This window comes from Equus asinus, chromosome X, assembly GCF_041296235.1.
Source record: "Equus asinus isolate D_3611 breed Donkey chromosome X, EquAss-T2T_v2, whole genome shotgun sequence".
In the NCBI taxonomy this organism is placed as follows: domain Eukaryota; kingdom Metazoa; phylum Chordata; class Mammalia; order Perissodactyla; family Equidae; genus Equus; species Equus asinus.
This window is the reverse complement of record NC_091820.1, coordinates 97681006-97704925: the sequence shown is the minus strand read 5'-3', so window position 1 is coordinate 97704925 and position 23920 is coordinate 97681006. Positions and strand designations below refer to the sequence as shown.

Below are 23920 nucleotides of genomic sequence, written 5' to 3'. Positions count from 1 at the left end.
GCATTTGTCAATTCAGAAAGCAAACAGGACCACTAGTAAAACAACATTTAAGATGCACCCTAATTGTTCTGAGGAGTGAAGACTGGAGGGTTAAAGTTGGGTGACACACGTGAAATCTGTGAGGTGAACAGGAAAAATAGGGTTTAATGCTGAAGATTGGAAGGGGACGTGAGTTCATGTGATTATTCACAAGAGTGGGTGATGGCGGGAAAAGGGGCACCTCATGAGCAATCACAATCTAACGGTGTGGTTCCCTGAAAACGAACTGAAGGAGAAGGCTTCGCTGCTTAAATAGCAAGTTATAAGCCCCGACCTAGGGAAAATACTATTAGTAGGACAAGCATAGCCCATGAAAGCTTTTTTCACCCTTACCCGTGTTACGGAATTCATTTAAAGCGTGGACCCAAACACAGTACAGAAATTACTAAATGAAAACTTCAAGAAACAACAGCTACTCCAGGTTCCTTAGAAACTATAGTTACTACTCTTAACTTTCTAACTTTATTTGATTCTATTCTTCCCAAGCTTATAATCTCTTCTTTCGAAAACCCCAACTTCCGTGACTTGCAACTCAGCATCATGGGGACGATGGGAGTGTCCCATCAGAGAGACTCAAGCCCTACTCTGTTTGGGGTCGGCCAATGAGAGACCTGCAGCCGCTGAGCCACAGCATCGTCCGGATGTGCGAGGTGTCCTGAGCCAAACCACTAAGTGTCTTCCTGGGATGTTCAGGTTGGTGACTGAGAGGGAAAGGGGTGTGATTCACTGCCTGCTACTTGTTTCTTTGTTTGATGGGCTGTACCTTTTTAATCATGGTCATTTAGGAATATTTTATTAGTGTTCTATGTCTGCTGCAGAAAATGCCAGAGATTAGGTGACTTAAACAACAGATATTTACTGTCTCCCTCTTCTGGAGGTTCCATGTCCAAATCAAGGTGTCACCTGAGTTGGTTCCATCAGAGTGATGTGAATGAAGCGTCTGGTCCAGGCTTCTCCCCTTGGCTTGTCGATGGCGGACATCTCTCTCTGAGTCTTCACATTTTCCTCTCTATATGCGTGTTTCAGTTTCCAAATTTCCCTATTTTATAGGTACCCAAGTTATTTTGGAATAGAGCTCACCCAAATGAACATAATTTAACTTGATTACCTCAGTAAAGGCCCTATTTTCAAATACGATGACATATGAGGTCCTGGGGATCAGGACGTCAACATAAGACTTCCAGGGGGATGCAAGTCAACCCATAGGAGATATGAATTTTGTAGTAAATGGGGGCATATCTCCTGCCTCTTCCATTACATTAAGAGAACATTGGTGACCAATTAAGGGAAGTGATGTGACCCCACCCTTGTCATTTTCCACAACTATTTGAGTGTTGAGCAATTTAATTTTTATTTTTATTTCCAGCCTCCTATGTCTGTGAAGAGAGAAGATACTCCGTAATTTCAAGCCTTAGAGATGTCTTGTGATTTGCTTTCAACCCCAATATTTATTCAGTTTTGTTAAGTATTCCATTTATACTATTAAAATAAGTTTCAATTTCCCATGTTGGTTAGGATGTAGAAACCTGTAAAGAATGTCACTCTCAGTCAAACAATGAGAAAATGTCTGGATAATCGACAGGAACAAAACTTTATTTGGGCCCCAGAGAAGACGGACGGGACTCTCCAGGGGAGACAAAACACGAAGACTGTTTAACTTTGGCAGAGCCCCCCGAGCTCAAGACAAAGAACAGGCGAGCCAGGGTACTACAGAGAGCTTTCCTGAGCAACTCGGCTGTGACTATGACGGGGCCAGTGCCTGATCAAGGAGTTGGTAGAAAAGCCTAGTTTTTTCCCGACCAATGCGGAACTCTGATGGGCCCTTGTACATCAAGAGCTCTCCTTGGAATCATGAGAATAAGAATTTAAGATAAACGAGCTCCCTCACCACGAATAGTAATTGTTATTCTTCTGGAATGTTAGGCAAATCTTACAATAACATTCAAAAAAAGAGTTTGATTCCCAAGGAGACCAGGAAAACCTGCCACGAAATGAACTACAAGCAAATCTCTGGGCCGTGCCTCGAGACGAACCTGCACATCTGGAACATAATTTTGGAAGCGAAAGCTCGCTGTAGTGCCCTGTGCGTTTTCACAGGCACAACTGCAGACCAGTTTGAAAAACGGTTTTTTACTAAGACACTGAATTTCTATCATGCTCATTGTTGCCACATGAGTATTCCAGGCTTTGCTCACATGATGTACAAACGTCTTTCCAAACTTCTTCTTGCATCCTGTTCTCATCCAAATCATATTATGTGAGAAGTACTTTTAAGAAACCAAATCCATGAGGATATTTTTATTGCTTATTGGATGCTTTGCATTTATAAATTCAAAAATCAAATAGGAGACTTAGTAAAACCAAATTTAAAATGCACTATAATTGGGTTGTGGAGTCAAGACTGGAGCTCAAGGATGACTGACACACAGGAAATTCAGGAAGGAGAGGAAAACTGGGGTTTGATGTTGAAGACCAGAAGGGGAAACGAGTACGTGTGATGATTCACTTCAGTTGATTATTGAGGGAAAAAGCCACCTAGTGAGCAATCAGGATCTAAGGGTGTGGGGTGACTGAAAGGACAAACTAAGGGAAAGGACTCCACTGCTTAAAGGACAAATTATAAGCATCAAATCAAGGGAAAACAAACATACCCCATTCAAACCTTTTTCGACATTACTCATATTACGAAATTCGTTTAAGAACATAACCTGAAACTTGCAAAATGTCATTTGTCCATTATATCTCAATAAAACTGAAAGAAAACAAAAAGATAAGCGAGGACCCAAACACAGTATCAAAACAACTAAGTCAAAAAGTTCAAGCAAAAAGACCTATCTAAGCTCCTAGAAAGCAAAGTTAATAGCCAAACTGATTCTAATCGATACGATTTTGTTCTTTTCCAGGGTTTAGTCTTTGCGTTTTTCTTGAGGTGACATTGGTTTATAGCATTACATAAATTTCAGGTGTACATGATTATATTTCAGCTTCTGTGTAGACTGCCTGTGTTCACCAAAAGTCTAGTTGCCGTCCATCACTGTACCCGCGTGTCCCTTTACCCCTTCTGCCCTCCTCCCACGCCCTTCCCCTCTGGTAAACACCAACCTGTTCTCTGTATCTATGTTTGTTTGTTCATCTTCCACATATGAGTGGAGTCATACCGTAATTGTCTTTCTCTGTCTAACTTATTTCGCTTAGCATAATTGCCTCAAGGTCCATCTATGTTGTCACAAATGGCAGGACTTGGTCTTTTGTATGGCTGAGTAGTATCCCATTGTGTCTACAGACCACATCTTCTTTATCTGTTCATCGGTTGATTGGTACTTAGGCTGCTTCCAAGTCTTGGCTGTCATGAATAACGCTACAATGAACATACGGGTGCATATGTCTTTTCAAATTAGTGTTTTCATGCACACACGTTTTCAAATTAGTGTTTTCATGTTCTTTGGAAAATACCCAGAAGTAGAATAGCTGGATCATCTGGTAGTTTTATTTTTAATGTTCTGAGGAATCTCCATACTGTTTTCCGTAGCGGCTGCACCACTTTACATTCCCACCAGCAGTGTATCAGGGTTCCCTTTTCTCCACATCCTCTCCAACACTTGTTATTTCTTGTCTTTTCAATAATAGCCATTCTGAGGGGTGTGACATGGTATCTCATTGTAGTTTTGATTTGCATTTCCCTAATATGTAGTGATGTTGAACAACTTTCCATGTGCCTGTTGACCAGCTTTATATCTTCTTTGGGACAATGTCTGTTCATATCTGCTGCCCGTCTTTTGACCACGTTGCTTGCTTTTTCATTACAGAGTTGTATGAGTTTTTTATCTGTTTTGTATATTAACCCTTATCAGATACACGATTTGCAGATATCTTCTCCCTATTGGTAGGTTGTCTTTTGATTTTGTTGATGGCTTCCTTTGCCATGCAGAAGCTTTTTATTTGATGTAGTCCCATTTGTTTACTTTTTCTTTTGTTTCCCTTGCCTGAGGAGACATGGTATTCAAAAAGATGCTGCTAAGACTGTTGTCAAAGAGCGTACTGCCTATGTTTTCTTCTAGGAGATTTATGGTTTCAGGTCTTACGTTCAAATCTTTAATCCATTGAGAGTTCATTTTTGCGTATGGTGTAGATAATGGTCTACTTTCACTCGTTTGCATACAGCTGTCCAGTTTTCCCAACACCATTTATTGAAGAGACTTTCCTCTCTCCATTGCATGTTCTTGACTCCTTTGTCAAAGATTCGTGTCCACAGACGTATGGTTTTATTTCTGGGTTCTCAGTTCTGTTCCGTTGATCCGTGTTGGTGTTGTTACCAATACCATGCTGTTTTGAGTACTAGGGCTTTGTAGCATATTTTGAAAGCAGGGAGTGTGGTACCTCCAGCTTTGTTCTTTTTTCTCAGGGCTGCTTTGGCTACTCAGGGTCTTTTGTTGTTCCATAGAAATTCTAGGATTCTTTCTCCTATTTCTGTGAAGAATGTCCTTGGGATTCTGCTGGGATTGCATTGAATCTGTAGATGGCTTTAGGTAATATGGGCATTTTAACTGTGTTAATTCTTCCAACCTATGAGCACGGAATATCTTTCCATTTCAGCAATGTCTTCTGTTTTCCGGTGTGTAGGTCTTTCAACTCCTCAGTTTGTTCCAGGTATTTTATCCTTTTTGTTGCAAGTGTAAATGGGATTGTACTCTTGACGTCTTTCTGCTATTTTGTTGTTAGTTTGCAGAAATGCTCCTGATTTTTGTACTTTGATTTTGTACCCTGAAACTTTACTGTATTTGTTTAATGACGTCTAAAGGTTTTTTGGTGAATTCTTTAGGGTTTTCTGTATAGAATCATGTCATTCCCAAACAGTGATAGTTTTACTATTTCCTTTCCAACCTGGATACAATTTATTTCTTTTTCTTGCCCAATTTCTCCGCCTAGGACTTCCCATATTATGTTGAATAAGAGTGGTGTGAGTGGTCATCCTCGACTTGTTCCTGTTCTTAAAAGAATGGCTTTCAGTTTTTCACCATTTTATATCATGTTGACTATGGGTTTGTCATATATGGCCTTTATTAGGTTGAGGTGCTTTCCTTCTACACCCATTTTATTGAGAATTTTTTTATTATAATGGGTGTTGGATCTTGTCAAATGCTTGGAGCTGAGATGGGGTCTCCTGGTGGCAGCACATTCTTGAGTCTTATTTTTAATCCGTGTCCTTTGATTGGTGAGTTCAATCGATTTGCATTTAGGTTGATTATTGCTTGTTGACCTTTAATCTATGATGGCTTAATCCTGCCATTTTGTCTTTTGTTTTCTTGTCGTTCTATGTTTCACTTGGTTTTCTGTGACGTGTTTCTCAGTTTCCTCCGTCTTTCTGTTTTGTGACTCTGCTCTGAATTTTTGTTTTGTGTTTACCATGATGTTTGTATAAAATATCTGAGAGATGGGACAGTCCTTTTTCTACTGATGACATCTTATCTCCATCTGCCTATGCAGGTCCCATCCTTTCCCTCTTCCTCTTCTATGCTTTTGTTGTCACAAATTATCCCTTTTTGTGTTGTAAGTTTGTTACCAAATTAAAGTGGTTATTGTTGTTTTTAATGCTTTCTTTCCCTTTAGCCTTTGTGTTATCATTAACTTCTTGATAACCCATTCAGTTATAGAGTTGCAATTTTCTGATTCTATTTGTCTATCACCGTGCTTAAAAGTTTGTATCTCTTTGCCGTCGTTTTGAGTGGGAGACCTTTCTTCAAGGTTTCTTATAAAGCAGGTCTAGTGGCGATGAATTCCCTCAGCTTCTGTTTGTCTTGGAAAGATTTTATTTCTCCTTCATATTTGAAAGGTAAATTTGCTGGGTAGAGTATTCTTGGCAGACAGTTTTACTCTTCATTATTTTCAATATGTCATTCTACTCTCTCCTGGCCTGTAAAGTCCCTGGTGAGAAATCTGTTGATAGCCTAATGGGAGTCCCTTGTAAGTTATTATATTCTTGTCTCTAGCCACCCTTCTTATTCTTTTTTGTCATTGACTTTTACAGTTTTAATATAATGCGCCTTGGAGAAGATCTTTTTTGCATTGAGGTAATTAGGTGTTCTATTAGCTTCATGTACATGTATGTCCAGTTCTTTCCCCAGGTTTGAGAAGTTCTCAGCTATTGTTTCTTTAAATCAGCTCTCGGCTCCCTTCTCTCTCTCTTCTCCTTTTCGCATACCCATTATCCTTATGTTGCGTTTCCTGATTCAGTCATATATTTCTCATAGAATTTCTCAATTTTGAAAAAATCTTAAATCTCTCCCCTTCTCCACCTGAAGGGTTTCTAGATTTCTATCTTTGAGCTCGCTAATTCTCTCTTGCATGTGGTCTGCTCTATTTCCAAGGCTTTCTACTTTATTCTTCGTCTCATTTGTTGCATTCTTCAGCCCAGAGCTTCTGTTCGGCAGGTTGTTTTTATACTTTCAGTCTCTTTGGTGAAGTACTCCTTCTGTTTATTAATTTTATGCCTGAGCTCACTGAATTGTCTTTCTGAGTTTTCCTGTAACTCGTTGAGTTTCTTCGTGACAGCTATTTTGAATTGTCTGTCACTTAGATCGCCATCTTCCATGAACTTCAAGTTTGGTTTCTGGAGAGTCATCATTTCTTTTCTGCGCCACCATGAAACGATGGTTCTAAATGGTGCTTGATGACTCGAAGATCTAATTGGCTTTTTTTGAGTGAGTCATTGTCTGCGCAGCATCCCATCTAGTAAGTAGAGAGGTACTCTGAAAAGTTGTACGACATGGAAGGATTTTATAGGCAGAAATGTGGGGCGGGGAAGTTATTACCAGAAGGAACAAAAGGATTGTTTCAGGCCAGGTCATCTTCTTTTTAGGGGAAGGGCATACGGCAGGAGTCTTATGGTATAGATTGCCTCACCAGTGCTAAACAGGAAATTTCAGATTGACTATTGAAAGGCCACGTTCGTTCGTGGAAGACGTTAAAACTGCAATTAAGTTTTGGTTTGTTGTCCTGAGGGCAAATGAGTCCATTTTGGCCTGTTATTTCTTTGTCAACGGCCTCTTGCATCAACTTAAAGGAGGATTACCAGCAATTTAAAAAACTAAGATGAGTGAATCCCTTTTCCTCCAGCAACTTGAAGGTTAATATTCATGTTACGGTTAGTATATTCTAATTTCCTCTTTTTTTGGCCCAAGAAGAGGTTGGTTTGACTTTTATTTCTTCCATTTTTCCGTAAGTGTATTGCTGAATCTCAAAGACGTTGCCGATTTTCTGATTACTTTTCCTTTTAAACTGATTTCTAGCTTCCTACACCTGTGGAGAGAGAGTATACCGTGGTTCTTCAATCCTTTGCAATTTATTCTGATTTGCTTTAAAGCCCAATATTTCATCATGATTAAGTGTTTCCTTTGAACACCTAAAATAAGTTGTAAATAACCCTTTTGACTAGAATGTGGGAACTTGTAAATGTTGGCTCTCTCAGCCAAACAGTGATACAAAAGCTAGATAGACTACGAAAGTCACAGCGTTTCTTGGGCCCACCCAGGAAAGACGGAAAACAGAGTATTCCACCTTTGACAGAGTACCACTTGCTCAGGAGTCAAATGAGGGCAGGGCAGGATAGTAGAGAGAGTTCACCGACTATTGCAATATTACCTCTGGAGCTCCCCTTGAGATCAATAGAGAAAGAATTTAGGCGAACATGCCCCACATGAAGTTCGTCACTTATTGTTATTCTAGAATGTTGGTAAAATCATATAAGAGGATTAGACAAAAAGAGCTTGCTGCACAAGTTGCCATTAGAAGCTACCACGAAATCAAGTGCAGTACTTCTCTTTCTGTAACAACTAGAAATTGTTGTACACACCGGAAACAAAATTTCAGGAGCCAACACTCTTTGCAGAGCCACGTGCCTTTTCAGAGAAACAAGTGTGCACCAGTCTGAAAAAAGCCAACCGCACGAATCACTGAATTTCTCTCATGCTAATGGATGCTGCTGCTGCAAAGTGCCAGAGTTTGTCAATATGACACGGGAATGAATTCCCAAAGTTATTCTTGTGTGCTGGTCTCTTAGCTATGGTGTTATGTAAAACGTCATTTTAAGAAATCTAATGTATTAGGGCATTTTTATGGTGCTTTGAGTGTTTTGCATCTGTAGATTCAGAAATCATATAGGAGCATTAGTAAAACACGTTAAAAATGTACCCTAACGCGTCTGCGGAGAGAAAACTGGGAGTGCAAGGGTGAGCGACACATAGGAAATCTAGGAAGAGAAGGGGGGAAATGGTGTTTGATGTTGAAGAGTGGAAGCGGAAGTGGGTGACTGTGATTATTCTCTTCAGTGGATGACTGAGGAAAGAAGGGCCCCTAGTGATCAATCGCGATCTAATGCAGCGGTATATTGTAAAGACTAACCGAGGGAAAGGGTTCACTGCTTAAATAATGCATTATAAGCACTAACCCAGGGAAAATCGTATTAACGGGACACACGTACCCCATTCAAACTGTTTCCACTAGTGCCTGGGTTACGGAATGCACTTACAATGTGGACCCAAACACACTAAAGGAAGAGCTAAATCAAGGAGTTCGTGAAAAAGCGTCTATTCCAGGCTGCCTGCAACTTGAAGTTACCACTCTAAGTTGTTCAGATGATCTAATTTTATCCTCTTCCAAGCTTTACTCTTTGTTTGTAAAAACGCAAACCTCCCTGACTTGTACCTCGGCATCGTGGGGATGATGGGAGCGTCCAATCTGAGAGGCTCCTACCCCGTTTGGTTCTGAGTCAGCCAGTAATGGACCCGCACAAGTGAGCCGCAGCCATTGGCCTGATATGCCAGCCGGTCTTCTGGTGCGAACCGATAAGTGTCTTCATGAGATGTTCGGCCTTGGTGACAGAGAGGATATCAGGTGTGACGATTTGCCTGCCGCATGTTTCTTTGTCTGTTTGGCATTCTCTAATCATGGTGATTTAAGATTATTATATTAGTTTTCTAGGGCTGATGCAAAAAGTGACAGAGATCGGTTTACTTAACGAACACATGTTTAATGTCTCACACGTCTGGAGGCTCGAAGTCCAAATCAAGGTGTCAGCTGGGTGGGTTCCTTCAGAGTAGTGTGAGGGAAGCATCTGTTCCAGGCCTCTCTCCTTGCTTTGTAAATGGCAGAGACCTCCCTAAGCGTGTTCACAGTTTCCTCCCTATGTGCTTTCTCCGCTTCCATATTTTCCTTTTTCCCATGGAGACATGACACTTTGCATTAGGATCCACCATAAGGAACTGATTTTAACTTGCTTCCCTCAGCAAAGACCCTATCTCCGAATACAATCACCCATGAGGTCCTGGGGTTTAGGACATCAACGTATGAATTTTCGGGGGACAGAGTTCAACCCACAGGTGGCATGAATTTGGAGCTATTGGTGGGCATATCTCCTGACTCTTCCATTATATTGAGAGAACATTGTTTCTCTTAGCACATAAATGCTAGTTTGATGTATACTAGGAGGTGTAGTTACAGTTTTAAAATTCTCGCAATGCTTATATAAGCATAGGATGTTGATGAAAAGTCCCAGCTGAGCAGATGTTTTGATTAATTAAAGCATCCAAATCCCTAAGCAACCTGGAAGCAATTGAATTTTTCGTAATAGTGTGTCATGTAGCTGTGCTGCACGGTAAACCACCTCAAAACATGGTGCATTAAAGCAACAAACGTGTAGTTTTCTCGTGTCTGTGGGCCAGATGCACGCGTCTGCTGATCTGCGCTGTATTTAGTCAGGATTCTCATGTAGCCGCCCTCTCTGTTTTCGTGGTTCCTGGTACAGCCCATATTAGATTGCTTCAAAATTCGTGGTTCATAGGACTCTCTTTCCTGTGTGTTAATATTGATGTTTGATTATACGCAGTGGTTTGTAGATACTCATTTAGTTTAAAAGGAGAGAGCATGAGCACATTGGTGACCACTTAGGGGAAACCAGGTGACCCCTTCCATGTAGGTTTCCTCAACTATTAGAACATTGAATAATTTCATTTATTTCTTATTTCTGGCCCTCTATCTCTGTGAAGAGAAACGATACGCTGTCAGTTCAGTCCTAATAAATGCATTGTGATTTGCTTTAAGTACCAATGTTTATTCAGTTTTGTTAAGTATTCCATTTGTACTTTTAAAATAAGTTGCAAATTCCCCTATTGATTAGGATGTAGAAACCTGTAAAGGATGTCACTCTCAGCCAAACAATGAGACAAAATCTGGATAACTTACCGAAACCAAACTGTCTTTAAGGCCCTGAGAAATGGGACTTAAAGCACTCTGCAGGAGAGACAAAGCAGAAAGTCTATTTAAGTTTGAGGGTGCCTCGCAGGCTCAAGGTAAAGAATGAGGCAAAGACAGGACACTAGAGGGATCTTTCTCCTCTGAGGAGTGCGAGCATGAAGGGGGGCAATGCCTGATCGAGGAGGGGTCTAAAGGTCTCATGTTTTCTCAGTCCAATGTAGAAGAATTCCGATGGGCAATTATACCCCCAGACACTCCTTGGGATGTTTAGAGTGAGGACCTGGGCTATGGGAGCCCCCTGATCAGAAGCGTTAACATGTACTATTCCGGAATCTCAGAAAAATCTTGTGAGAAGATTTGGAGAAAAGAATTTGGTTTCCAAGGAGACCAGGAAAAACTACCACCCAATCAACTGCAAGTTAATCTCTCTGAGTGGTACCTCCAGATGATCTTAGACGGGAAGGTGAAAAGAGCACGGGCAGTTATTCACTTCAGAAGGTGATTAAGGAAAAAGGGCATCTAGTGAGCAGTCATGATCTAACGGTGTGGGTTACTGAAAGGACAAACTAAGGGAAAGGGCTTTACTGCCTAAATAAATTATAAGAATCAACTCAGGGAAAATATTGCTAAAAGGACAAGCATACCCCATTCAGAGTTGTTTCAACATTACTAGTCTTACGGAAATCATTTAAGAACATAAGCAAGGACCCAAACACAGTACAGAAATAACTAAATCGAAAAGGTAAAGAAACAATACCAATCCAATCCGCAAGAAACTGAAGTTACCGTTCTGACTCGTTCGGATTAATCTTATTTTGTTCTCTTCCAGGGTATAGGCTCTTAGTTTTGAAAATGGAAACCTCGTGACTTGCAACTCGGCATCACGAAATAATAGGAGCATCCAATTAGAGCAGCCCAAACACCGCTCTCGACCGGCTCAGTCGGTGAGGGACCTGCAGCCCCTGAGGCACGGCCATTGGCCCAAAGTGTGAGCAGTTCTCCTGGGCTGAAGCAATAAGAGTCTTCTTGGGTTGTTCAGCCTTGGAGGTTAAGGGGGAAGGGGCTGTGGTTCTTTGCCAATTAACAGTGTTAAACGAATTCCCTCTGACTCCACCCTGTTTTCCTTTTGTAGCCATAGGAATGTTCAGTTATTTTTTCTTCACCCCCCAAGCCCATGGGCCTGACAAGATAAAATCCACCGCATCATCTTGGCAGGATGAACACCCAGCTCCCAAGACAGGGACCGGTAAGACGAGTTGTTCCTGGTTCCTGATCCATCATCACCCTCCTCCTCTTTGATCGTGGCCTCTCACTCCCGGAGGAGAGGAGAATGAGCGTGGGGTGGGGGAAGAGTAAGCTTATAAAAGTGACCATTTGCTCTTTCTCCTTATTACGAGGGACTTTACAAACAAAGATTAGAGTCACTGGTGGACATCAGAGGAGCATGAGAGCACCCCAACACCCCTCTAGCAGGTCGTCTATCCAGTCCTTGCCATGCTGCCTAGGACCCATCTGGGGGTTGTGACATGGTTAGTCCTGCCCCTTATGGCCTCTCCTGTTGCCCCAGGATTCTTCTGAAATCCTGAAAGCTGCCCTTAATGTAGCTACTCTGCTTCCAACATGTTCCTACACCAGGGCAATGGTGAACAACGGCAGCCCTTGGGTGTTCAAGTTAGGCAAGCACCACGTGACTTGGGGTGGACATGATGCTCACACAGGTAGTTTGTCATGCACCACTGGGAATTTTGTTTAAAGGAGGAATTGCGCATCACTACTGCGCTTGTTAAAATAATTGGACTGGCATAGTGAATTCTATTTCTCCTAGGAACTCAGTGTCCTTTCCCAGAGGAGATCTTACCTGAGAGATGAAGGACTTTAGCCAAGGTCACGTGACTGCTGGCTTAGATGTGACACCAGGACCGTGATTGATCTCCTGAAGCTCACTTCAGTGTCTGGTATCAGCCTTGCTGTGTTTGAGCCTATCAGAGGACTCTAGAAACCATGCTTCTCTGAATTAATCTACTTGACAGGAAGTACTTTAAAGTAAAAGGAAATTTCCTTCTCATTACTTCTAAAATCAAGCAGTGTTGATTTGCTTCTCCGGCCCCTATGTCCTTTTGGTAATTAATCCAAATTGAAATGTATGAACAAGTGCTTCCCTTGTCCAAGCTCTAACAGGGTGGGATGACAGACATTGGGGGCAGCTTTTGCTTGTCCTCCTCTCTAAATTCTTTCTGCGGCCTCAGCCTTGCCTCATTAATGACTCTGTCCACACGTGCTTTTGTATGCACCGAGGAGAGGGATGGATTGCAGTTGAATTATCAAGACTTCCAGGAGCCCTGAAAGAAGAGGGCCATGACGAATATGCGGAAACTCGTTGGCCCCAAGTCGGGGAAAATCAGATATTGGTAGCAGGTCCTGGTGAAGTTCCTTTCACCAAGTACTCACTTGAAACATCCTCCTTTCTGCCGCTCTGTGTGTCTGTGAGTCTATGTCCAGGGACCCATGAGTGGGCGAGCATGTCCGTAACGGTTAGAAACTTCATGCTCCTTAAGGGTGAAGGCTCTGCCGCGGATTAGAGGGATCCACTACGTGGGCCAGGTCACCTTGCTTGGGGCAAGTCAAGTGGAAAACCACTCCAGAGTTTACCATCTGGGCCAGGGCACCAAGGACTTTGTTGTACGGTTATACTCAGTGTGTGGCACCCAGCAGCATCTCCAGAAATGAGAGCTGCGTGGCACTACGTGTCAGGCTCAGGAAAGCTCCCCATTCCGTGACATTCTTCCCATTGAGGGGTCCTGTCTGTTATCCACCGCTCTTGACCCTGGGCTTGCTGGTGACTGCTTTGACCAACGGGAAATGCTGGAGGGGATGTTACGATGATTATGGATCTAACCTTTACGAGGACAGGTGGCTTCTGCCTGGTTTCTTGAGAGCTCTGAACTGCCATGTGGGAAGTCTGCTTATCCTGCGGAAGACACCACATAGAGCGGCTCTGAGAATCTGTGCAGCAGGACAGGGGCCCAGCTGAGCCCAGCCCTCCAATCAGTCCCTCAAGGCCATAGGCACGGGAGTGCAAGTTGTCTTGAAGAGTGGCCTTGAAGTCAGCTGAATACCACTGGGTGACCCTAGTCTGGTACATACTTTTAAGGGTCACTTACAATTCTTATTTGGGCACCATTTGGAGCAGCTTATCGAAAAACCTCCCATTGCAAACAGGTAGAAGTCCTTGAAAAGATTATCGTAAACCTTATTTTAAATGCTTGGAAGATCTGGAAAAGAGCCGGAGGTTAATAGACAACTGAGACCTTTGTGTCAATCCCAGGCCCTTGAAAGACAACACCCTCAGTGAAAAGCTGGCCTTTAAGCTACTAGGATGGGCACAACACGATGAGGACACTTATATCTCCACGTCTTGGGTCTCGATGGGGGAAAAAGGCCCCTTTGAGAATTGAAGATCCCAATTCTGCCTTCATGTGGCTTTGGAGTTCCAATCAACACTATCAGTATGGCTCAAAGCATTCTGGCAGGAACTCAGCATGGGGCAAATGCAAGTCAAATCTGCTCTGGAGGAGCCCACCTTTAACTGAGGCTTTAAGAAGGTCCCCACTGAGAAAGCCCTCCCAAACACGCTCATAATTCAAAAAACCAGGCATATCCTCCTCCAAAGACTTATCATCAGGTGCAAACTATTAAAAAAAGTGTTTAATGTGTTTAGGTAGATGAGAGGATATAAACAATGAGACGGAGGAAAGAACCAAAGATCACAAAGGATCCAACAAAATTTCTGAAAGTGAAAGATGGAACCACTGGAAGACAAGCTTAGTGTAATTTTAAATAACCGATTAGACACCCCTGGATAGAGAACGAGGGCATCGGAGGACAGACGAAAGGAATTCTGGAGAATGCCTCCTGGAGAGATTAAGAGGGAGAAAAGGTGAAGAGACATAAGGAGTGGGCCAAAAACGTAAAACGTTCACCTCATCGGAGTTTGTGTACGGGGTACTGGGCAAAGGGGGGAGGGATAACCTTCAAAGCGGGACTAGCTTGTAATTTCCCAGAATGAAGGAAAGTCGTGATTCCCTGGACTCAGGACACACATGTGGACACATCATAGTAAAGCTGCAGGGCAATAAACACATAGGGACATAAAGAGTGACTGTATAAGACAGTTCCAATAATGGCGATGGCTAGGTGCCTCTTAGAGGGGATTCTATGGCCTCAGGTGCTTCTGAAAAATTAGGAAGCTTAGTCCAGGCATTTTACAGAAGAGGAAGCACAAATGGAAAACAATACACGGGAAGAGGCGTCACCTGGCTAGTAGTCTGAGAAAAGCCTGCTAAGACCACGGTGAGATACTATTTCACACCATCAGAGCTGCAAGGATAAACAAAAGACTGACCACCCCGAATGCTGGTGAGGAGACAGAGCAATGGGGACTTCGCATACATTGCTAGTAGGAGTGCAAGGTGGACTGACCCCTTCGGAGAGCAATCCGGCATATCGATTAACGTGCAGGAGATGCACACACTGCTGACTGCAGCAATTACCGCTCTAGGTACCCAATCCAGAGGCCTGGGCACAAGGAGACGCGGAGGAGAAGGTTGTTAGCAGCGTTGTATTTCTTAACCAAAGATTTAGAAACAAGCTAAATGGTCGTCAACAGTAAAATGGATGAACAAACTGTGATATATTCGCACAAATGAATGCCATTCATCAATGAAAATAAGTGAACAGGAGCTGTGGATGTCCTTATGGCAGTATCTCACACACAATAGTGAGAGAAAACAGCGTGTTACAGAAGAGCACTTACATCATGATGTGATCTATATAAAGTTTAGAAGCATGCAGATCAAGGCTATCGGTGTATGTTGTTTACCACCTCATATCTGCGTAGCAGAAGCATAAATAAATTCACGGAAATGAGAAACATCAACTCGATGCAGGGGTTACTTCTCGGGGGTGGGGGGTGGGGGACTGGTATATGGGAGGGGTCCGTGGGGCTTTGACAAGGTCTGTCCTATTTTTTTCCTTGAGGTGGATGGTGGGTAGATGGGTGTTCGGTTATAATTTATTTTCTATTTTTTCATTTATGCAAAATGTTGGGTAAAGTTCTTCTAAATTGGGGTGATCATCGTCAACTCTGCTGTCCCTCAGTCTCCACATTCCATTAGTCACGCTACCAAATTTAGCTCTCAAGTGGTCCCTGAATCTCTCCCCTCCACTCCATCCCACTGCTTCTCACCGAGCCTTCACCATCGTTACCTGGATTAAGGCAACCACCTCCTGCCTCCAGTCTCGGCCTCTTGAAATCCAGCCTCTGCACTACTGCCAGAGTGATCTAACTAAAACCCAAATCTGACCATCTGTCACTTCCCTGCTTAAAACCCTTCCAGGATCCCCACTGCCTGGAGGACAAGGTACAAGTTCCTTAATAGGCACTCCAGGACCTTCGTGATCTGGTCCCTGCTTCCCTCCGCAGTCTCATCTGCCACCACTTCCTGCCTAGCATTTAAGGTTGCACAGACACTGAGCCCCTTGCAGCTCCCCCACAGGGTGACCAACGCCTCTCAGTTCGCCTAGCACTTTTCCGATCCCAGCACGTGACAGTCCCACATCGTGGGTGCCCTCGATCACAGGAAAACCGACACTGTTTTGCTAATGTACCTGCAAGTCATCCCGGGAAGCCCTTTAGTACCCGGGAAAGTAGGACAGTTGGTCGCTCTACATCCCCAGCCTCCAGCCTGCTCCTGCTCTTTCCGCCCGTTAGGATGTCTCCCTTACCTCATGCCTCCTTCTCATTTTGAAAACAGAACCCCAAATGAACAAGCAGCAAAATATGAAATAAAACCTGAGAGAAGCTACAAGACCCACATGACTTGGACTTTACCTCTCCCAGAAAGACCTTCCTGACCCCCCCTTCCCCCGCCCCCAGCTTCGTGGGATGCCCTGCATCCGGGCTCCCGAAACAGCCTAAGCACATCTCTTTCACAGCATTTAATATATTACAAACATCGGACTAAAGTATGTGCCTCCCTCTGTAGACTCTAAGCAGTTTACGGGCTCTCAGCTTATTCGTCTCTGATTCCTAGCACCTAGCAGTGCCTGACATGGTAGGCACTCGGTAAATGTTTGTTGAATAACTGAACAGATGAATGCAAGCTGTGCTGTAAACCCTAACACGAGAAGTCCTGACCTTTCTGGACGATAGCGTGACTAAAATATGGCGGTCGCAGAACTGAACATTACTCAAATGTGGCAATTCCAGGCTTGTCTTTTGCTATCGTTTCTACCTTCACAGTTACCAATTTGTATCCTGTCACACAGAATAACAAAAAGTAATGCTCGGAGTTATGCTGTACAGTTCACAAAGATGATTTCACACAGATTTGACAGTCCTCTTGTTTTTCTGATAGCTGATTCTTCCCCCTTCTGCAAGGTTGGGTGGGGGCACGTGAAAGCCCTCTTCATGGATCTCTGATACTCTACGAGGCAAGCACTATTATATCACCAATGCAGAAAGAAGCCTATAGACTAAACAGTTGAGTCAATACCCGTGCCTCACACAGTTCAGAAAGCAGGTGAGCCGGGATTAGACCTCAGCTCCACCTGACACGTGAGCCCAGCTTCTTGTTCCTTGCACCACGCCGCCTGCCCGAACAGGTCAGCGGGGAGAGGTCCTGTGAGTAGAAGCCGGGAGTGCCATTGGATGCTGCCTTGGCAGGCCAGTCGGGGCAGGGGGAGAGCTCGGATGTGCCCTGCTCCCTCGCTAAGGCTTCCCAAATCTGAATCTCAGGGAGCCAGGGCAGGGGTAGAGCTGAAAACCCTGGAGTTCTGCCAGAGAAGGGCTTTTCCCTCTGGAGTGAGACCCCTGGAAAGTCTGGCGGAACCAAAGAGACAGCTCATAGACCCCTGAAGCACTCACCCATAAGAGGCCTAGCTCTACCGGGACCAGGCAAAGCCTAGCTGAGCACATTCCCAAGACCCTGAAGTGCTCTAGCCCAGGGCGTGAGGTTTGGGCACTGTGTCCCGCCTAGGACTACCAGCCTTCTTGCCTGTAAGGTCGTAACGATGGGTTTCCAGGTCAGTCCGAAGCCACTTGAGCTTTGCGGTCTGCCGAATTAAACAGCAAATCCCTCTGCTCTCTCTCCATCACCGCCCCTGATGCAAGAGCGCAGCAGAGTTCATCTCCACGCCTAATCATAGAACCCATGCTTGCTATTCTCTCCTGGTTTTTTCCAAGGAGCTTCCGGAGGGAAAAGCCCAGCCTTGACTCCAAGGGAATTCAAAAGTTCCTAGGTTAGGAACCCCTTTCGAAGGAGGCTCCTTTGACCCGGGCTTCCTCTAGAGTTCACCTTGAGAACGGTCAGTGAGCGGGTCCCCCACTCCTAACTTTTGAGAACTTGGAGCCACTGTGGAATTCCCTGGGGCAATTGCCCTGGGGTTTAGCTTGGCCTCCCTCTATTTTCCTGTCCAAGAGGTACCGTGTGCCCTTACCTAGTCTTGGGGACCCACTGAATCCTGTATCTTTATTACGCATAGGTTTTTCTCCAGCAAGCCTCCCTCTACTAAAAAGGGGTAAGGGTGCCGGCACTCCTATTCTGATCTCTTCTTCTGTCCATCCTCCCATTCGTGCGGTCCCAGGCGTTCACTGGAAACTTAATCTAGCATAGGAGTCAAACCGGGATTTGATTCCTGCCTATGCCGTTACTAGTTATGTGAGCTTGGCTAGTAGTTAACCCGACCTCTCGGAACCTCACTCTCCTCAACGGGGAGAATTATGCCTGCCTGTGCTGGAAGGAAAATACAGGGGCAAAGGGTAAAGTCTACACGTATGGGTATAACATACACCGCAGAGTGCCGGCCACATAGAATCATAAAGTGCTCCAAAAAAAGCATGGTTATTACGGTGATTTGTATAGTGCTGGATACTGGAAGGGGAGGAAGGATAAGACATGGCCCCCAACCTCTGTGACAGGACACTTGAATGGAGAGCTAGCACAGCCATACTCTAGAATGACTACCAATGGAAGGCTGCATCTGATCAGGACCACGATGCGTGTGTCGTGGGAGTTCAGAGAGTTGGAAGAGAAAGAGGCCGGTCCCACTGTAGGCCAGTACCAGACCCTGCATCTGGCATGCTACATCCATTCTCTCATTCAGTCCTAATCACGGCCCTTCTTTAGGGGCGTTCATACATCACATGCCCATTTTACAATTGAAGTTCCCGAGGCTCCAGGAGAGAGAAGTCATTTAGGCTGCAAGGGTCAGGTCATCTTCACAGAGGAGGTAGGATTTGAGCCAAGGCTTTAAAGGTGAATAGGCTCAGAGAGGAAGAGCGTGAGGGGCTCCAAGCTTTCATGGGTAGGGGGAGGAACAGCTTGCCAACAAAGCCCTGAGTCGGCAATGCCCAACACCAGCGAGCTAACAAGGCACCTTCCAATTGCTCCCTAGCAACGTCCCATCACAACCCAGACGAGTGTAATCTGAGCAACTTCCCCAACGTGAGGCTCAGGAGGGAAAAGTCATCCTCCCTTATCTCGCTGTCAGCCCTAAGCAAACAGATGGGGCCAAGGTAGCCAGGAGAGGGTGTCCATACAGCTGCCTGGCACCAAATCTCACCCCCACGCCTCCAATTGCCTGAGGGCCTGAATCTCAGGACCAAGAATAAGTATAGCCACCATTCGTTGGGCACTCTGTCTGCGTCATCTCACTGAGTCCTCACAACAGTCTTGTAGACCCTATTCTACAGAGGAGGTTCAGAGAGGTCAAGTCACTTATCCAAGGCACCCCAGCTACTAAGAGGCACCGCTGGGGTTTGAAGCCGGGAGTCTCATCCAACCCCAAAACCAGTGCCCTTAATCACTCTTGCTGTAGAGCTTAGTCCCACTAGCGCACAGCACCTATGGGACCCTAACTGACACTCTCACCATGTCGCGGCTCTTTTCCCTGTTAATGCAGCCTGGCAATGCTACTTGTCTCCACAAAACAAAGGCACCAGAACTTCAAGGAGAATAAATCACAAAAAAGGTGATGCCCTCTCATTTTCCCACTAACCTTTGTGCTCTGCAAATCCCCAAACCCCAAGGGATGTCCTTATTCTATCCCCCAGATCTTTTCCCTACAAGGGTGTCCACGCATCCTGATTTTCCCTGTTGTCCTAGCACAGTTATTCGTAGTGCCCCTTTTAGGTCAAAAGTGTCCACATTAATTGGACAAGAAATTATGTGGTCACTCTATCAACAAAGAGCAGAGACAAGGAAGCCTCACACATCAGGTCTTTTGCAACCCTGACATACCTGCTGGGCCATGATCTGCAGCTCCCCTGAGTGAGGAGGGGGCCTGACCTTCGGGGAGGAGTAGCCAGCCTCTCCTGGAGAAGGGAATAAGAATAAAGAAACTAAGAATTTGGGGCTGGCCCAGTGGCGCAGCGGTGAAGTGTGCACGTTCAGCATCGGCGGCCCGGGTTCGCCAGCTCGGATCCCAGGTGCGGCCACGGCACCGCTCGACAAGCTCTGCTGTGGTAGGGGTCCCACCTATAAAGTAGAGGAAGATGGGCACGGATGTTAGCTCAGGGCTAGCCTTCCTCAGCGAAAAGAGGAGGATTGGTGGTGGATGTTAGTTCAGGGCTAATATTCCTAGGAAAGAAAAAAAGAAAGAAAGAGAGAAAGAAAGAGAGAGAGAAAGAGAGACAGAAAGACGGAAAGAAAGAAAGAAAGAAAAGAAAGATAGATAGAAAGAAAGAAAGAACGGAATAAAGGAAGGAAGGAAGAAAGAAAGAAAGAAAGAAAGAAAGAAACTTCCGAGTAGAATCCAGCACTTTGGGATGGCACTGCTCAAAGAAGAAGGGTAGAGGAATGCCTGGAAGGCAGAACTTGCCCTAGTTGGGGGCGGGCACAGCTGTGCCTCAAACATGAGGAGCCTGGAAAGTTGGAGACTCACACAGAAAGAGGTGAAGGAAAGAGTAACTCAAGTGTCACGGTCACTCCCCAAGCCCCTGGTTTGCCTTCTACCACAGTCCAGGTTCCTGCTGCAGAGTGAACCCAGCTGAGCCTTGGGTCCGGGCTGCTTCTGGAAAATTGAAGGCACTAGGACACAGTCGGGCTTTGGGGACTGTTGAAGGAAGCAAGTGGCCAGGAAGTCGTGAGAAATCGGAGCTCTAACCTGTTGGCGACCGTGCACACGAGTAAGCAGAGGAAAGGACCTAAATGATGTCCAGGAAAAGCCACCTAGGAGGAACGGATTTCCTTCCAAGAACGCTAGCACGATTTAATATTGGAAAATCTATCAATATGATTTATATGAATAAGCCAAAAATTAAAAAGCATGTTAATCTCAAAAGTTGCTAACATGGCACCTGTGAATGCTTGATACCTACTATGTCACCGAAAATGCTTGGAAAACCGAAGATGCTATTGGGAACACATAGCCCTCAAATGAAAGCCCAATATCGTGTTTGCTGATGAAACGCCACTGTCATTCCGATTAGAGTCAGGAAGGTGTCGAGAAAGCTTTCTCTCAGCCTTAGGATTTGAAAGTTTAATGAATGAACATTAGGCTTTGAATTTTTTAAAAGACTTAACCACTGAAAAAGAGGCTATTTTCAGTTGATCTGATTGCAGCACAAGTGAGTAAATATCTAGAACCGTTTTTGGTCTCAGGGCAACTATACACTTCTAAAAATTACAAGGACCCCAAAGAACTTTTATGCATGCTACATTCTGCCCATACTTACCGTGCAAAATCTTAGAACAGAAGACTCAATACATTGATTTTAGAATAACTTAAGATCATCATAATAAACACACTGCCTCATGTTAACATAAATTACAAATTTACATGATAAATATTTTATCCAAAAGTAGAGAGGAGATTGACATTGTTTCAGATAATTGAACATCTGCTTCATAATCTGGCCTAACAGATGTCAGAGGGATTCTCATATCTGCTTCTGCACTTTATCTGTTGCCATACCACACATAATGAACTTCTGGGGAATTCCACCATATACTCGTGAAGCAATGGCAGTGAAAAAGGAAAATATTAGTATAACAGAAATTCCCCCCATTAAAGCTGACCTAGAGAAATGACCAATTAGGAAAGTCATGAAACGCAACAGGGTTAAGGAAAATCCACGATTCTCCATGGAATAAACTGTACTCAGAAACGTAGACAGTAGAGTTGATAATGTTTTCTTTGCGGTAAAAATACTCTACGTATCGGCCAAATGCCACAAGATCAACAAACTAGAGTAGACCCCTCCTTTTCGGGCGACAGCTCTTTCCCCGCCAAGTGAGGTGGCTCTGAAAAGAGCCTTTGGGTTGCGATGCTCCGGCGCTCCTGAGGCAGCTCAGCGGCGGCTGATGTATCTGATGAGGGCCTTGGTGCCCTCGGCCACGGCGTGCTTGCCAAGGTCCCCCGGCAGCAGCAGGCGCACGGCGGTCTGGATCTCTCTGCACGAGATGGTGGAGCGCTTGGTGGAGCGGACCAGGCACGTGGCCTCGTCGGCGATGCGCTCGAAGATGTCCTTCGCGAACGAATCCAGGACGCTCACGGCCTCCTGAGACAGGCTCAGGCCCTCGTGAACCTGCCTCAGAACCCTGGGGAAATAGGTGGCGAAACTGTCGAGGCAGCGGCGGCGGCGGCGGCGGCGGCGGCGGCGCCTTGGCTGCTTCTGCTTCGGGCTCTTCGGGGCGGCTTCCGCGGGCTCCGTGGTGCCCAGGCTTTCCTCAGAGGAAGCCTCAGAGCCGGGCTCAGCCATGCCAGAGGCGGTCTTTTGAAGGAAGGACGATGGCGACTGCTGAGGGCTGGCGGCCCATTTATAGCGCGGCCTATCTGCAGTCACCGGCAAGCTCCCTACCTGATTGGATAAAATGCAACCCAGGGAAGCCTATCTCCAAGCCACGCCTTGTCAGGTGATTGCATGCCCTCCTGCTTGGCATCACGTCCACCAATCAGACCTCTGAACTTCCTGTGACCTCCAGCAGAGAATTTCTGCAACATGCCGCATCGAGCAAAAGGTCAACTGACAACAACTGCTGATTGATGCCTACGGTATGAGATCTTTGAAAAGACTTCACCAGAAACACTCAAATGCTAGCGATTTCAGTTTCCGTGCCTTAAGAGCCTGACCTCCCCAACCCAAGTCCATGCCACATCAGAGCGAGTCCGGCCACTTTGGGGCCAGTTTCCTTCAACCCAGAATCTACTCTTTCCAGGGCTGAGCCGCTGTGGCTTGACCAGGAACTGTCAGACATGACCAGCAGAGTGCTCCTGGAAGTCATGGGACACGCTTGACCAACGACTGCCTCCAGTTCTAATCAAAACCCTCAGTGCATCAAGGAAAGACGGAGGATGGCCAAACCACTTTCTGCAAAGATAGAACATGAAGTAAAATGGGGAGCCTTATAGAAATACTAGAAATAGTTACTATTTACCAAATTTAAAATTCTTTTCTTCCCATTACTTGAGTCGCCCAGATACCTCACATACTTGAATTCATGAGTAAATATAAGAGCTATCAGCTGAAGAAAAGATTACTCTAATTCTCTGAGAAACTACCAGAGTGAGAGAAAAAGAATCAATAAGAGGGAAGTATTTCAAAATGAAAACTATATTCCTTTCAAAAGTCTATTATGTTGGGGGCCCGCCCCGTTTCCAGGTGGTTAAGTTCACATGCTCCACTTTGGCGGCCCAGGGTCTCGCCAGTTCGAATCCTGGGCACGGACACGGCACTGCTCATCAAGCCATGCTGAGGCGGCATCCTACATGCCACAACTAGAAGGACCCACAACGAAGAATACACAACTATGTACCGGGGGGCTTTGGGGAGAAAAAGGAAAAAAAAAATAAAATCTTTAAAAATATGCAGCTATGTACCGGGGGGCTTTGGGAGAAAAAGGAAAAATGCAATCTTAATAAAAAAGCTCTATTATAATATAGGCAGAGGCATTTCTTTAACGAATCTCTATAAAAATAAATTACAGGGCTCGAACCAAAAGGGCTTAAGAAGAATTGAAGAAATGGAGGTCTTCAATGAGCTAGGATCCCATGGGTCAGGCTTACAAGAGTATGTCCTGTGAGACTTTCAGCAAGCAGCTAATTCTACTCGTATTAAAGTGATTCCAATCCTCAAGTGAAAAAAGCTACTTTTTATTACTAGAAAATATATGATGATGAGAAAACCGCTGAAGAAGTTTTACCACAGGGAATGATTTGGACCATGATGACAGTGTATATGAACCCCAAAGCTACATGAGGACACCCTTGTGATTACAAACTCTCAAGGACACTTTCCACCATCCGAAATCAAGGACGTGGAATAGAATTTTCTTTGCCATCTCCCTTTCTCTCTAGGAAAACTCCAGTTTTTCATTAAGGGTCCAGTCATTCAAGCATCTACAGTTATGAAAGGTCTCAGTGAACTGTAACCTCCATCACTTTTCACACGAAGCTGAGCATTTAAAATCACGTAGATAATGATTTTGTCAAGTTATTTTTCATGGTCTGAATGGGAGATTTTTACATTTTCTACCCCATTTGTTGTCCAAATCAGAAGTATAAGGGACCCCTAAAAATATAAACCAGGCTGGAGTCACCAAAGGGTGTTCAGCTGATGTCTAAAGGACTCTTC

At 44.8% G+C, this 23920-nt stretch overlaps 1 protein-coding gene across 1 annotated transcript; it reads right to left on the bottom strand.

Annotated features, from left to right (window-relative positions):
* Positions 1–21637: 21637 nt before the first annotated feature.
* Positions 21638–22054, bottom strand: LOC123282517 (histone H2B type W-T-like). Its single transcript, XM_070503290.1, has one exon. It carries the CDS (start codon positions 22046–22048, stop codon positions 21638–21640), a length of 411 nt encoding a protein of 136 aa, XP_070359391.1. The 5' UTR covers positions 22049–22054.
* Between the last annotated feature and the right edge of the window lie 1866 nt (positions 22055–23920).